Source organism: Pinus tabuliformis, chromosome 5_1 (assembly GCF_031772625.1).
Source record: "Pinus tabuliformis cultivar Carrire ecotype Pingquan chromosome 5_1, CPIR1, whole genome shotgun sequence".
Taxonomy (NCBI): domain Eukaryota; kingdom Viridiplantae; phylum Streptophyta; class Pinopsida; order Pinales; family Pinaceae; genus Pinus; species Pinus tabuliformis.
This window is the reverse complement of record NC_142305.1, coordinates 211,471,301-211,486,682: the sequence shown is the minus strand read 5'-3', so window position 1 is coordinate 211,486,682 and position 15,382 is coordinate 211,471,301. Positions and strand designations below refer to the sequence as shown.

At 38.3% G+C, this 15,382-nt stretch overlaps 1 protein-coding gene across 4 annotated transcripts in view; it reads right to left on the bottom strand.

The window, feature by feature from the left end:
* LOC149164151 (uncharacterized) overlaps positions 1 to 15,382 on the bottom strand; it is a 193,603-nt gene that overhangs the window by 28,520 nt on the left and 149,701 nt on the right. For all 4 annotated transcript variants that reach the window (XM_089431960.1, XM_089431959.1, XM_089431961.1 and 1 more), the window contains 2 exons: positions 9,971 to 10,025; positions 9,680 to 9,800 (listed from right to left, as the gene is read on the bottom strand). In XM_089431960.1, coding sequence (XP_089288086.1) covers positions 9,680 to 9,800; positions 9,971 to 10,025 — 176 coding nt within the window. The remainder of the gene's footprint in view (positions 1 to 9,679; positions 9,801 to 9,970; positions 10,026 to 15,382) is intronic.

Here is a 15,382-nt window from a genome sequence, read left to right as displayed (position 1 = left end):
GGAAAATTGGTTAATTAATCAATATTAATTAATTCAAGGTGAGAATTCTCTAGAAACTCACATGGATCGATCCAGAAATTATTTGAGCCATTGATTAAGATTTAATCTTGGTCGTTGGAGTCCCAACATGAAGATATAAGAAGGGATCGATGTGGTGATGGAGAATACACCAGAGTCACTTGGGGAATTCGATTTTCCAGAGTAGCAACAGTCACTTGCGGGAGAGTTCAAACTTCAGTGAGGAAGCAGAGAAAGTGATTTGGAGAAATTTTTCCAGATCTGGAGAGGCAGCAGCAAGGAGGCCGAATTATTCTCAGTGAGGCAGCACAGAAGACTGCGTAGTTGCTTCAAAAAACCAATTCAATTCCTCTAGAGGAAAAATTGATTCAGCTTTTAGAGGCTGGGAAAGTCTTCCAGAGGTCGAAGAATCAATTACCTCAGCAGAGACAAGCAAAACAACTTCATCAGAGGCAGTTTCGGGCTTAGACATCCAAGGGCCTGCGCAAGCACTACGCAGAGGGTCCAGGAGGACGAATTTTCTAAAGGGAACTTTTGTCGTGGTTGCTTGAGGAACAAGCGAAATTCCCTTAAATAATTTCGGCTAGATTTTCTTGTTTGGATTTCCAATTGGGCATCCATGATTGTACTCAGAATTTCACTACTGCATAATAATAAAAACCCTCAACTGTTGCACCGGTTTTCCCAAGTTGGGTTTTTCTGGGGACTTTTGTCCAAAAATAACGGTGTCATTTTTATTGTGTGTGTGCTATTATTTTCTCAGTTTCCAGTGCTATTTATTTTCGCAATTTTATTTGTGAAGGTTGCAATGTGATTAATTTGGTATTTGCCTCGGCAGATAAATTGTTAAATTAATTAACAATTAGAAGAATTAATTCCAGTTGCTGCAATAGGATTTCAGTTTTGAAATTTTCACAATAAGATCTGAAAATACATAAGTGACATAATCATCTCCTCAATGTTTGCATTGGAAGAAAGTGATAAGTTTTAGGATTGTTTTTGGCCCTTGGAATTAAAATAATTCATAAGTAATTCACTGTTGTCACAAGACTTACTTATTGTTGTCCTATTTCTCATTGAATGTCATAAGAGCATAGGTAACTTAAAGTGATTTCATGGGATCATGCTTTATTGATTGTTAAAGGGATTTGTTTTCACTGTCTAATGTGCTATTGTGAAGGACAGTATCGACATTGGTAATATTGGGTAATAGCACTAACATTTGTTCTCTTGTGAAGTTTCATAAAGTTACAATTTACATTCACTCACATAAGCTCACTCTCCAAAGGCACTTTGAATCTCAATTGGTATCATATTGGATGGTTTAAGTCACGTTCTTGTCCTAATTGGCATTGAAGTAACTCATTCTAATTGTGTTTAGAGTATATCATTGAGCAATTTGTGATCTTGGCTAATTGGAATCTAATTGGCATTATCTTGTTGAGCTCCTAAATTATCTAAAGAGCATTACTAATCTTATTGATAAAGAATCATTGGATAATTGTTCTAAGTGAATAAGTGTTCTAGTTCTCTTTCTTGTTATCATTGTTTCATGGTTAGTATCCTTTGTGAATGATATCTTATTCTTGGGCATATTGGTGATCTTTAATTCAAGTCATTGTACCGTGGATATCTCTTGTTGGCACTTGTTAAGTTAACACATCTTCTTGTTTTTTAGATTGTCTCTCAATTCATTGTTAAGTACTCTTGTCATAAAATAAATATAACTAAGTACTTAAAATCACTAAGCAATCTCAACTCATGAAACCACTCATCCATCTCGCACTCTCATCTTAAGGTTAGTATTGCATTAATAACTTACCTCCAAGCATAAGCTTGGTTGATAGAGATAATAGGACCACCTTTCTCACCTAGCTTGAGGAGCCTAGCACCTCTTTAGTGGTGTTCACACGATGACCTTGCAGTTGTCAGAGCCATAATCTCTGCAGCGCCAGAGGCACGGGGTTGTTAGTACCTAAGGGAAGATATCGTTAATCAAGTCTTCGCTTGCTTCACCTTGGCCTCTTTCTCACAACCTACTTTACAGACTAGCTTCAAATTAGTTAAGAGGAAGGATACACCTAGAATTGGCATCTAACCAAAAGCAACCAAGATTCTTGCATTACACCTAAGTCATAGGGATTGCATCTCATCTAGGATAGATAAGCATTCATTAAGCAGTAGTTGTTCATCCGGTCACATGGTCTCTAATTGATCCAAAGCAAGTAGTAGACTCCATAAGGCATTGGTCTCACATCTAAATCTAATTTAATCTATAAATCTTGCTAAATCAACCAAGTGGCTAGGCCATTCAATTGTGTCTCCCAGACTCATTGGTTGCCAACTAGTTTCGCATTTCTATCTTCCATAAGAACTACCCCCTTATAGCCCCCGACTTGAGTCAATGTCGCACCGTGCTTGTATAATCTGAGTGACAACAACTCGCTCTACCCAGAAATTTTGCTACTGGGTGGTTGATGAAACAGAGATTTCTACCCCAAAGACTGCTCAGAAAAATATCTGCAAAAATAGCTCTGGCCTTTACTCACCAAACCCACAAAAACCCAAAAATACTTTGGGTTAATTCTAGTCGACCCAGAAGCCCTCAAAAAGTGCAAATGGTTTGCGTAGGCTGGTTGTGTGCACTTCATAAACAACACTGCAAATTTGTGCTCCAAATCTCCACCAAAAAGCTACCCAACTCCTTGCAAGTCTTCACCAGAAATAGCCTTATTTCTCTAGCTCCTAACTCCTCTGAAAATGGGTCTTCCTCTACCTCTATGCAAGGCTTGCTTAACCTGCTCTGCGCACTGTCCATATAGAAGAAATTTGGCCCTGCAAATCCCTGCTCTTTCAACCCTGCAAAATGGTACTAAAATCTTGGCCACAAGGTAAGGAAACCTCCAACAAATGCCTGAATCTCCAATCCAACTCCAACTGTTGCAAATTATTTTCCACGAACTGCTTCTGTGCATAAGGAGAGCACAAAACTGGGTAAACTCCAACAATAAAGCTCAAGAGAAGCCCTGAATTGGACTCCAAAATTCCCTCACTTGGGAGACACTCGAAGTTCTTCAAAATGGGGGTGGAATTTCCACTTGGAATTCTTGTGCTAAGCAGTACTCCTCTTCTTGTTCTCAACAACTCGAAGAGAGTTTGATTTTTGTAACATGATACACAAAAGATCCCAAATGAAGTCCTCCATGTGATATTTATAAGTGTTGATCCCCTCTTCCTTGGTGGGCCCCAACTTCCACCAACTCGCACCTCCTTTTTCTCTCTCCTCCTTCCTCTAGTGCAAATTGTCTAGGTGGTTCGAACTCCCTCCTTATGGCCCCCACATTCCACGAGGAAACTGATTTTTCCCTTATTCCTAATGCACATGACCTCCTAGCCTCCAAAAATCAAGTGGGGTCTCCTCAACCCACTTTTCCTAAGTCTCCTAAGTCTCCAATCATCAAAATCCTCTCCTAATGTCAAAATTCCAAAAATGGAAGCATACTTAGAAAAAATTATTTAGTTGGGGATATCACAGAGTCGTTGGTTATATGCAGCGGAATGGACCCAAGTAGTGGTGTGTGTTGGTGACAAAACCTTCTACGACCACAAACACGACTGCAAGAAATTATTTCCATTGGGAGTAAACGAGATGGCAATTGATGACATCAATGGTGGTAAGAGGATTTGCAGCGACAATTGTTGTTGGTGACAAGGAGCGGAAGAAGGGAATAGTGTGGCCACCTAAGTCACCGAGTTCGACGAATTTAATCCTTCAAATTCGGAATTCGCTGAACCTCAAAACAATTCTAACAAATTCGTTTATGTTCGCCAAACTTTATGCTGAACATGAACATGAACACGAACTTTATGCCAAACACGAACAGGAACAAATTCGATGAAATTTGCCAAAATATCACTGAAGTTCATTTCAGGGTTTTGTGGTTCGACATTTTTCCATCATTTATAATTAAAAAATTAAAATTAAAATGGTATGTTTGGTAACCCTAATGAACTTGAGGCTAAAACTTGGCGACACGCGAAAATCTACCTCACTCACAGTCACACTCGCTCACTCCACCACCAACCAGTGAGATAATCGGGCCTTTGGGAGTTGGATAACTAGCCACTGGGAAGTTGGATAACTAGGCCACTGGGCCACTAGGGCATTTGGAATTATTGAAAAAACGAGAAAGGTTTTTGATCTGATTGACAGACTTTTCTAATGGGAACAATAATAAATCTTCTTCAAGTAATGTTTCTGTCAACCAACCCATTGAGAGGGTTGAATCATCAGGATGAATAATGAATTTTTGTTTAGTTTAGTTAATAGAATTCACTAACTAAAACAACAATTATATTTTTGTCAATTTATAGTTCTGTTAATCAGCATATAATTCCATTGTGATGTATTGTCGGCGGAATAATTTGTAATTGTCTGTATGGATTTAGTGAAAGTTAATGGTGATTTTTTGCTTTTTATGGGGTAATCTACATGATTTATTTGTGAAGAACTGTGGCTAAATGTGTTTTTCAGCTTGCTCAAATTTAAATTTTATATGTCGAATTTTATGCCGAATTTTATTAGCAAAATTTTAGGTGTCGAACTTTATTCGAATTTCAAGGTTGCCGAACTCGAACACAAACACGAACACGGTGACCTAGGTTGCCACTCATAGTGGTGGATTGTTGTTGCGACTATTTGAATGGCGACAGAACAACCATGGTAAAGCGCTGTCAGTATGGCTGCAGTCGCTTCGTACAGCTACTGGGTTGTCAGTCGACCTTTTCTTTTTTCTTAATTATTATTTCATTTTTTTGTTTATATATATATATATATATATATATATATATATATCGCAGTTGCGGCTATTTGAATGGCGACAGGACGACCATGTCAGAGCGCTGTCAGTATGACTGTAGTCGCTTCGTACAGCTACTAGGAGGTCGGTCGACATTTTCTTTTTCTTAATTATTATTTCATTTTTTTGTTTATATATATATATATATATATATATATTCTTTTAATTTTATTTTTGACTCCTTATATATATATATATATATATATATATATATAACAAAATACTTTCGTTCTTTTCTTTTCTTTCTTTTTTTATTTTGGACTTTCTATATATATATTCTCTTCTCTTTTTTAATATATTTTAAATCTCTTTTCATTCTTTCGTTTTCTCTTCTTTCTTTTCCTTTTTTTAATCTAATGGCCAAAGGCCTGACGACAAAATAGAGAATCTCCAAAATTGTGTAGTGAAACGCTTCAATCACAACAGCAATGAAATTGACGGAGAGTTGATGGCCAAAGGCCGGATCAAACTGGATCTATGCAGTGGTTGAGCGGCAAGAGGTTCGAGCAACTCTGATACCAATGTAACAAACAAAGTTCGTTTACGCTTTGATACCAAATGTAACGAACAATGTTCATACTCACAAGTTAAATACTCTAGAACACTTGGAATATGAAGATGTCAATTGAGGATATATATATATATATATATATATATGAATGAGAATATGAATTGGTTACAACCTCTATAACTGGATTCGTCCTATAGGCCCCACGAATCCCAAATCCATCGTGTCTGACACGATTCTCTCGAGATTCGTGTCCAAAAACCATGACATGTGTCCTTTTTTGACACGTCGAATCCGACTGCGTGTCACGATTTTGGCAGTGTCACGATTTTGGGAATCGTGTCCTATTTTCCAGGACTCGCTAGGCTCAAAAAGTGACCTGCGCGGGTATGAAAAGGGCGTGTTTGCTCATTACAGCCACGCATATTTTCATTTGGCAAGTGTTTTGTGAGCTGTTGGCAAGTGGAGAAGGGTTTGCAGCAAGGAGTTAAGGGAGTAGAGCATTCAGCAAGGAGAATCAACCACCAGGTAAGTGCATTTCACCTCCATTTTTTTGCATTTCTTACAGCAGTTTGTATATGATTTTTTGTTTACAAATTTGTGCATGCTTTGTTCATTTCTTTTACAGTATTCATGGCTCAATCAAAGGCAGCAGTTAGGGGGCAAAAGAAGGGCAAGAATGTCATGGGTGGAGATGCCCCTCCTCCCCAATATCATCAGAGTCTGCTGCAAGTAATGTTGAGGGAAGAGGACCTAAAGACAATGATAAATATCTATTTTGGAAATATGTCACAAGAGAGGATGGGCCAAACACCAAGGGAAAGGGAGGAGGCAATGTGCAATGGAAATGCAACTTTTCTCACATTTTTTTCAAAAGCACATATTACCCTGTGAAATCACATTTGTTGGCTTTACCTGGTTGTGGGATTGGAGCTTGTAAAGCTGTTTCTTTACAAAAGAGAAGAGAATTGGAAAAGGAGGCCAATGTTGGTATGGAACATGTGGCTTCAAAATAAAAAAAACCCAAGAATGAAGACCCCCTTCCATTTTTGAGGAAAGCCACCACCAAATTTCCATTTGAGAGTTCTACTTCTATTGGGGGACAAGCATAAAAAAAAAGAGCACTTGGTCCAATGGACAAGATTTTCCAAAAAGAGAGACGGGAAGAGCTTAATCTCACCATTGCCTTCTTCTTCTATCAAAACTTCATATCATTTAATGTTGCACGTTCACCTCTATTTATTGAGATGTGTCGAGCTCTAACTCAAGGGGCTCCAGCAGGGTATGTGCCTCCTAGGTCAGAGAAGCTGAGAACCACATTGTTGACGAAGGCAAAAAAAGAGGTGCAAAAAATGCTTGAGCCTATTGTAGCATCATGGCCAACATCTAGGGTTAGCATTGTTTCTGATGGATGGACAGATCCAGCACGACACCCACTCATCAACTTCATGGTGTCTTCCTTGAGTGGTCCAGTTTTCATGAAAGCAGTGGATACACTTGGCGAATACAAGGATGCACAATTTATTGGTGAGTTATTTATTAAAGTTATTGAAGATGTAGGTGTTGATTCTTGTGTGCAAATCATTACAGATAATGCACCTGTTTGCAAGGCTGCTGGCATGATTGTGGAAGTTGAATATCCACAAGTGTTTTGGACACCTTGCATTGTCCATTCATTGAACTTAGCACTGAAATCCATTGCTTCTGATGTGCTTTGGATTGGAAGCATTATTGAGGATGCAAGACATATCCGTAACTTTGTGCAAAATCATACAAATGCCCTCACTATCTACAAGGAGTACAACAATCTATCATTGTCGAAGATTGTTGATACACGGTTTGCATCTTCATTCATGATGTTGAAGAGGTTGAGGGAGGTCAAGAACGCTCTTGGGTCCATGGCTATTTCTGAGTTTTGGTCTTTTTGGAGAAAGACAGATCAGGTGGCCTCTTAAAGAGTGAAGGACACAGTGCTAGATGATGCTTGGTGGGAGAGGGTAGATCTAATTATTCGGATCATGGACCTTATCATTTCTTTGCTTCGATTTGCAGATACAGACAAACCCATCCTAGGAGAGGTTTATGAGGGATGGGATTCCATGATTGAGTTTGTGAGGAGCATTATTCTATAGAGTGAGTGCCCCGAGTATGAGACACCACCAGAGGCCTTTTGTGATACCATACATGATATTCTTGTCAGCAGATGGGACAAGAATTGTACACCTTTACATTGTTTGGCTCACTCATTGAACCCCAAATACTACAGCCATGAGTGGCTGAATGGTGGACCTTCCCGCAGATTCCCTCCTCACATGGATGGTGAAATCTCACAGGGGAGGAAAGAGGCATTCAGGCAGATTTATCAGGATAGTGCATTGCTTGCTGAGGTGGAGGATACCTTTGCAGAGTTTTCCACTGGCAGTGGTCGATTTGGAGGTTATGATGTGACTAGAGACAGGGGGGCTAAGAAGCCCTATTCTTGGTGGGAAAATCATGGGGCAACAAGCCCTCCTCTTCAGCAGTTAGCCATGAGGCTCCTCTCTCAGGTGACTTCATCCTCTTGTTGCGAGAGGAATTGGAGCACATATGGGAATTTGTATAGTGTGAAGAATAGCAGGCTTGAGCTATCCAGGGCAGAGACAATGGTGTATGTGCACACCAGCCGTTGTCTTATTTACAGGCAGAGGGAAGAGTGGTTGAGGGGAAAGACAAAGATGTGGGATGTCTTTCCTGATGATATGGGTCTGGACACCAGTGTTGAGTTGGCATTGGCCAACATGGATCTCAATGATCCAGTGCTAGAGCCTGTTAGATTTGATGACTTAGAGAGGTCAACCTCCACACCAGCAGATGCAGAGGCGACTATGGATACAGGGGAGGAGGAGGATGCAGAGGAGAGCAGTGGGGACCATGATGATGAGGACAGTGATGCTGATTCTGATGTTGATTGATGCCTTGAGGCTTGTATACCTATAGTTCAGTAGTTGTTTTATATTTTCTATTTCTATTTGCCATTGGCATTGCACCAGCACTACCTATGTAACACATTTTGATTTGATGACTTAATGAGAAAACTACAGTTGTCAATGTGTTTATCTTACTATCTTGTAGTTGTAAGTTGTCTTTCAGTTATGAATTATGAATCAAGATTTAATACAATTATCATTTATGTGACCAGTACCACTGACATTTATTTGAATTTTGTATGTACTATGCATGCTAATAGCTATAGATGAAGATCTATGTTTGAAATCAATAAATTTGTACCATTAATTAAAATTTGTGTAAGAAATATCTAATTTTTAATATATATATATATATAGATATATTTTAATAAAATAATATATAACGAATCCTACGTGTCCTGTTCCGGGGGGTCAACGTGTCCGAATCCGACACCACGAATCCCGAATCCGCATGTCAGGTGACTTAGGTTACAACTGAGTGTCTCGTATATATATCTAGGAGGGTACCCCTTTATGAACGGTCATGTCTTTTGAGACATGCCTCTTCAATATACTAATCATTATTAACTATTAACTACTAACTATTTATATGTATAACAGTTTGATATACCAAATTGTGACTTACGTAATTAAAGACAATTCTAGAACGTGACCATGGACCTGGACCACCTATGTAGCCTGATAGGCCACTCGAACAATGCCCCTTGTAAAACCACTAATGTGCTGATTAGTATTTTAAATAAGACCTCAACTTCAAAAAAGTTCCTAGATGTGAATCAACACGCCATTTATGCTAATACAGCTCTCAACGAAAATAGGAATAGAAGCATGCATATACTATATAGGAGCTTGAAACAATAGTAAAGCCAAAAGCACAAGAGTTAGGGGGCACCTACACACTCAAGGGTGAATTCCACCTAAAAGTCCAGATTGCATGGAAAAAAAACTATCCAGTGGAGCTTTGTTGATTACATTGTTAAAGAGATAAGAGTTACAAAAGAAAGGGTAGAAACCCTACTTATAACGAAAGAAAGATAGATCTTCAGGTCCATGTTACAGATACAAGTGATTAAGCCCTTACTACATAAATGAAATAAGCGGCCTTCTACAAAACACTGAAAGCCAGTACCATAAAGACCTAACACTAAAACACTTACAAAATTAAACCATCTTATGTACATAGAGTCTAATGCATAATGAAGATGTTGTGATTAATGCACAAATTAAAATAAACTTCTAAATTTGAACAATGCATGCTAAGAAAACGGAAATGATCTACAAAGACCTCCCAAAGCAAGAGCCTAGAATACGACATGAGAGCTAGTGACCTGAGCGTAAGTCCAACATTTGTATAAGCATAAAAGATATGTTGATGCCTGCCACAGCAAAAGGGTACTCCCAAGTAGCTCGCTTTCCTTCTTGTTTGTGTAATAATCTTTGGAATGATTTCTGCACACACAAAAAATGGACATATATTCAAGTTTCAAAATAACATTAGAAGTGGTTTGGTTTAGCTTTACATGGTAAGTGTAAAGGATTACGTTCTTTTAAAACATGCATGACTCTACTGAAATTAAAGTGAACAAGAAAGTAGAACAATCCATAGGAAATGTACATACCGGATAGTTCTTTGCATAAAAGATCAGGTTCTCAAGTGAAATAAGCCCACCACCCCTAGAACACAAGACAATAATAGTTCTCAAAAATTCCAACCATTGTTGAAATTCTAGTGTTGAAATGAATAGAATAGTTTTTCACAATTGATAACTACTTTTATTGATGTAAATTGTTACTTCTTTATACTTTAGTCAACAAACAGATATACATGAAAAACTTAAACTAATAACTCTTCAACAAGAGCAGTAAATAGAGATCATAGTAGAAAATGAACAATAGACAATAAGCAAGAGACAAGAGACACCAAAATTAGGCTCACAGTGAGGGCAAAACCCACAAGGGGAAAACCCAAAAATTCTTTCCTTATGAGAGATTTTGTCCATCAATAGTACATCAGAATGTTCCAACAAATCCAAATTAGTCAAAAATGAAATACCAATCAAAGTTTGTTCATAGAAGGAGAGATAATCCACTTCTGTCATGTTGCACACATTTTGTCAAAGTTCCAAGGAAGCACATCTATCATATTTTTCAAAGGATCAAGATCATCAGTTTTTGAGTCAATGTAAACCCATTCTGCAAATTTGTAATGTAAATGATGTTAGTAAGACCGTGTATGCATGTAACAACCTAGGTAAGCCTATTATTTTGTTGACGAATTTCATCCTAGGAGGTTTTTCGTCTCACTGGTTCATCTCTGTTTCTAAACACAATTGATAGGCAGAGTTTTTCCCTCCAACCTCACCCTAAAGCTAGGGTGGAATTTATCGTCAAAGTCTTAGGTCAGTCTTAGTGTTTTAATCGAGTTTTCTGTAAAAGTGATTTGGGAACAATTTAAGCTAATTGGCTAAATTACTTTATTACAAGTCACTTGGTCTACTAGATCATGTTGTGTCGCAGAATTGGGTATGTATTTTGAGAGTCTATAACAAAAAAGTATTCCTCCTTTGAGGGTTGAATTATTGTAAAATCTTATGTAAAAAATTATTTTAATGCATGGTCCCTCATACTTTAGACACCATGGCTAAAATATTTGAGGGTGGAAAAATAATTAATCCCCTCAAGTGTCAATTAATTAATTTTTTTAACAAAAATAAAATTAATCCTAAACCAGAAAATTAATTAATTAAGTAGAACCAAAAATGCTAGAAAAATTAAATTCTTCAAGTGGAAAATTTCGTGGATCTCAAAGAATTTAATTTTTGGAGGTCCTCCACTAAGGGAATATTGGAAATTTCAAAAAAAATTGGACCCATGGGCCTTGGTGATCAAGTCAACGGCAATATTTTGAGGAAATTAGCTCAAAATCATTATTTTTGAGCTAATAAAAAGTGGGTTTAATGAGAAATTCGAAAAATCCTCAAAAATAAATATTTTTGATGGCAGAGATTAAAAGGTCATCAAAGATTTATCAACGGCCAAGATAATTTTGACGGGGATCAAGCGAACTAGCCATTATATTCCACTTGGATGATTTATCTATAAATTAGAGGTCATTTGTGTCTCAAGCCATATGATGTTTGGCTACTATAACTCTGTAAAAGATGATGTAAAGCTACTGTCCCGCTGAGAACGTTTTGAATAATCATAATAAAATACTTTGGGGTGTAGTTCATGGTGTCTTTGTTCTACTGATTTATGGTATGTCTTGGGAACATTTTGAATAATCATAATAAAAGACTTTGGGGTGCAGTTCATGTTGTCTTTGTTCTACTGATTTGTGGTATGTGTTGGGTACGGTCATTCCTATATTGTGCATTAATATTTTATTAAATTGTTATTCATTATAGATGATAGGAACATTCTATTGATAAGTTTTGGGTTTATCTTAGGTGATCCAATTCATTGTTGTTCTAATGGTTTAAACTTTATTCTTGACAAATTATATAGTGTTTGCAGGTTCCCCAACCCTTGGGCTCCAAGTTTACAAATTGTGGGCACATGTTGACTATGTTTGGATCCTGAATATTCTATAAGGTTTTCTAACTACGCTAAGGTTGTAGTTTGACAATTACTTTTCGGAATACATCTAGCCATCATCGAAATTTACAAATAATTCTTCTCAAAAATTCTTCGAAACATTGTACAATTGTATATTTTGTAAATTATTTTATTTTCTAACCCTTGTTTTGTAGTTGGGGTTTTCTGGGGTTTTAAGATTTTGAATTTTTGTATATATCGGGGTTTTGGGTTAGAGATAGATCTAGGCCCTTGAGGGTAAGATCTAGCCTCTACAAATTTTTGCAGGGCCAACTACTAAAGAATTTTGCTGGTAAATTGAAAATCTAAGGCAAATTCAATTTTTGACGAGTGTTTGAAATTTTTTTAGGGCCTTGAGACCTAGCGTCCTCCCTCAGGTCTATCATCCAGTCTTTAAGCCCTTAGTGTCTCCCTTTTTCCTCCTTCCTACGGTTGGCCACAATCCCTAAAGCTCTCAGCCTCCCCTCTAGGGAGACAAAGGAGACAGCTAGAACAGTGAGGTTAGGGATCAGAGTGACAGGCCCTGACCTGAGTCGTTGTCGCAGTGTCTGTACAATCTAAGCGACAACATGTCCAATAAAGTATGCACAAAGACGCCGAAATTATGGCCTAAGATCCCTATAAAAAGAGGCTAAAAATAGTCCTGAAGTTTACCCCAAATATGTCAATGAAATGTCCACAAACTTGGCCCAATAATTGCAATCAAAACCCTCGATCAACTTCAGGTCAACATCACATGAAGGAAGCGAGGTTATGGTCAACAAGAATCAAGGTAATACTGAAGTCTTCTGCCTCCAAACATGAACAAAATCGAAATTAAGATGATCCCAAAAGCACACAAGTCATTGTAGGCAACGAACCTTTCAAGGAGATAGAAATCGCAACCAAAAAGAATTATTTATCCTCTTTGCATGTGTGGATAAGCTCTGTAATAGAAGACCGAACTTCTTGTGTGATTGTGGTAGTGAAATGAGAGCCAACAAGCACTTATATATAGGCATCATGTGAGGGCTAATTAGCCCTAATGGAGCTGACGTGAGATCTTCTTGAAGCCGACTTATAGGTGCCAAAAAAAAATATTTCTTCTCCATGTTTACAATGAAAAATGCCGACCATAGCTACATTATTTTTCAACACTCCCTCTTAACTAGGGAGGTAGTTTTTCATTCTCTATCAAGATCAATCTTCTTGACCAATCCATAGGTCTCATGCCCCACAGCCTAAGGAAGAGAACACAATCCAAGCTTCTCTCTCTCAAACTAATCATAAGTAAATATACATAGCATCCATCTCAAAGCATCGACCCAACCACGAGGTCTCATGGCACACAGCTTAAGGGATGAACCACCAAAGCATCTCCTAGACCAAAAAGTCTCATAGCACACAGCCTACAAGAGGAATCGTCAATACATCTCACAGCACACAACCTTTAGGAGGAATCATCAATACATCTCCCAGAAAACAATGTCTCATGGCACACAGCCTATTACCCACCACCAGTGGGTGACCCCTATAAGAGAATTTTTCTCCTAGATGTGTCTTCAGCTGGCAACCAGCAGCCCCTTGCAGCCACTAGATAGCTCGATGTGCCACCATTCTCTGCCACCTGAGCCAGCCATTATGTACCCTCGTCGGTCTGTTATGATCATATGTTTGAAGGTGGGCCTTCCAACCCCGAAGGTATGGTTTTTCATTATGTAATTGTGTATTTATGCTTGCTTTTCTTGGACACATTTGGACATGGATTAGTGGGGGCATTCGACGGAAAGAATGGACTTGGATTGTACTCATGTTCCTATGTCCCAACTTGGTGGTTCATCTTGTATCCTATTCTCGTGGGATCTCCTCTATTGGTTATGGCACTACATGGGAAACCCTAATTTTGGTTGCGTGGTCCCGCTTCCTGACACCATATATCTCACTCCCCTCCACTCATTATAACCCCTTCTCACACTTTTCCCATGTAGGTCCACATTTTTCCATTAGGTCCACAACCTTGTCCACACTTTGGGGCGGGCCTGGAATGATGCCCCGGAGGATGACGCAACTTAAAAGAAAGTTAAAATCATTATTTGGCCACTTACAACAAGAAATGTACCACAAAATGCAAAAGATGGTCAGGGCATACAAATTTAGCGCATGGGCAAAAGCCAAACATGAGCTCTACCCCTTATCATTATGGCCATCACCCTGGTTCCTAGGGCCCCTATATGTGCCCCCTACATTATCAAGGAACCCATGATTATCCCAACCCCTGGTGGGTGATGAACTGCGCAACCTTAAGCGGGTATTCACTGTCTTATCATACACAACATGCTCTCATTCCTGGGAGCTTTGAGGAGTTAAAAGAAAGAAAATTCAATAAAAGGAAAAAGGCATATGAAGAAGGGTGGAAAAACAAAGGCCGAGGTAACTCATCTACCATGATTACTCCCTCCTACATCTATATACCCAATGTATGGGCTTCCCTCACTATAGCTACCCTTGTACCTGACATGTGGCTTGGAGCCTCCCCTGTTCCATGAAGAAACTTCAACCCCCACTCCGGTTATCAGTTTTCCTTATCACTACATGGATTTAATTTTAAATCCAAGCATGATAAAAATTATAAAATCTAGAAATGACAATATTTTTCTGAAAACACAAATTTAAAGATTTCACAACTGCTAAAATTGCAGAAATAAAACACAGCAAATTTATGATAGCCACACACAAAAAATAACACAGTGATTTTTGGTCAATGTGACCCTGGAAAAACCCCCTACAACTCTAGGGGAAAACCTGTTTGAGAGCTCTTCTTTATTTCTCAAAATGTTTTTACAGAGAAACTGAAATACACAGTAAAAATTCCAGTGACCACAAATTACAACTTATCTAGATTTATGTGCTTGAACTCTGCCTCAAAAATCATGCCAATCAGCAAACAACCAAAACGGAAATTTTTCTAGCAATAAAACAGCATTAAATGTTGTACGGCCTACCTTAGAAAACGTGCCCATAACTTGTTGTACGGACCGTACGGATTTCAGCAGTACCACTGCCTCGGAATTCATGTCCAAATCTGCCTCGAAATCCGTGGCCTTATTGTCCCTCTTCCTCGATTCTGTGTTGTCCCTCTTCCTCGATATTTGTGCCTTTCTCCTGTTGTACAATTTTGCCTTAGGATGCATGCCAATAAATGTTGCTTCCCAAATTTGTTGAAATGTCTTCTTGCTGCTCTCCTTCACTTCCTCACAGCTCAGAAATTTTCTCCTTGCTCTCTCTTCTCTTTCTCTCAAATGTTCATGAAAAAATGAATGATCTTTTCCTCTTCTCTTCTCCTTTTACTCTCTAAATGACCTCTTGGGTTACCCTAAGATCTAATCGCTGAGATTAATTTAAATCTAGAAATGAGAATAAATGTGCATTTAATTCTCACTTTCTATTTTTTTTTA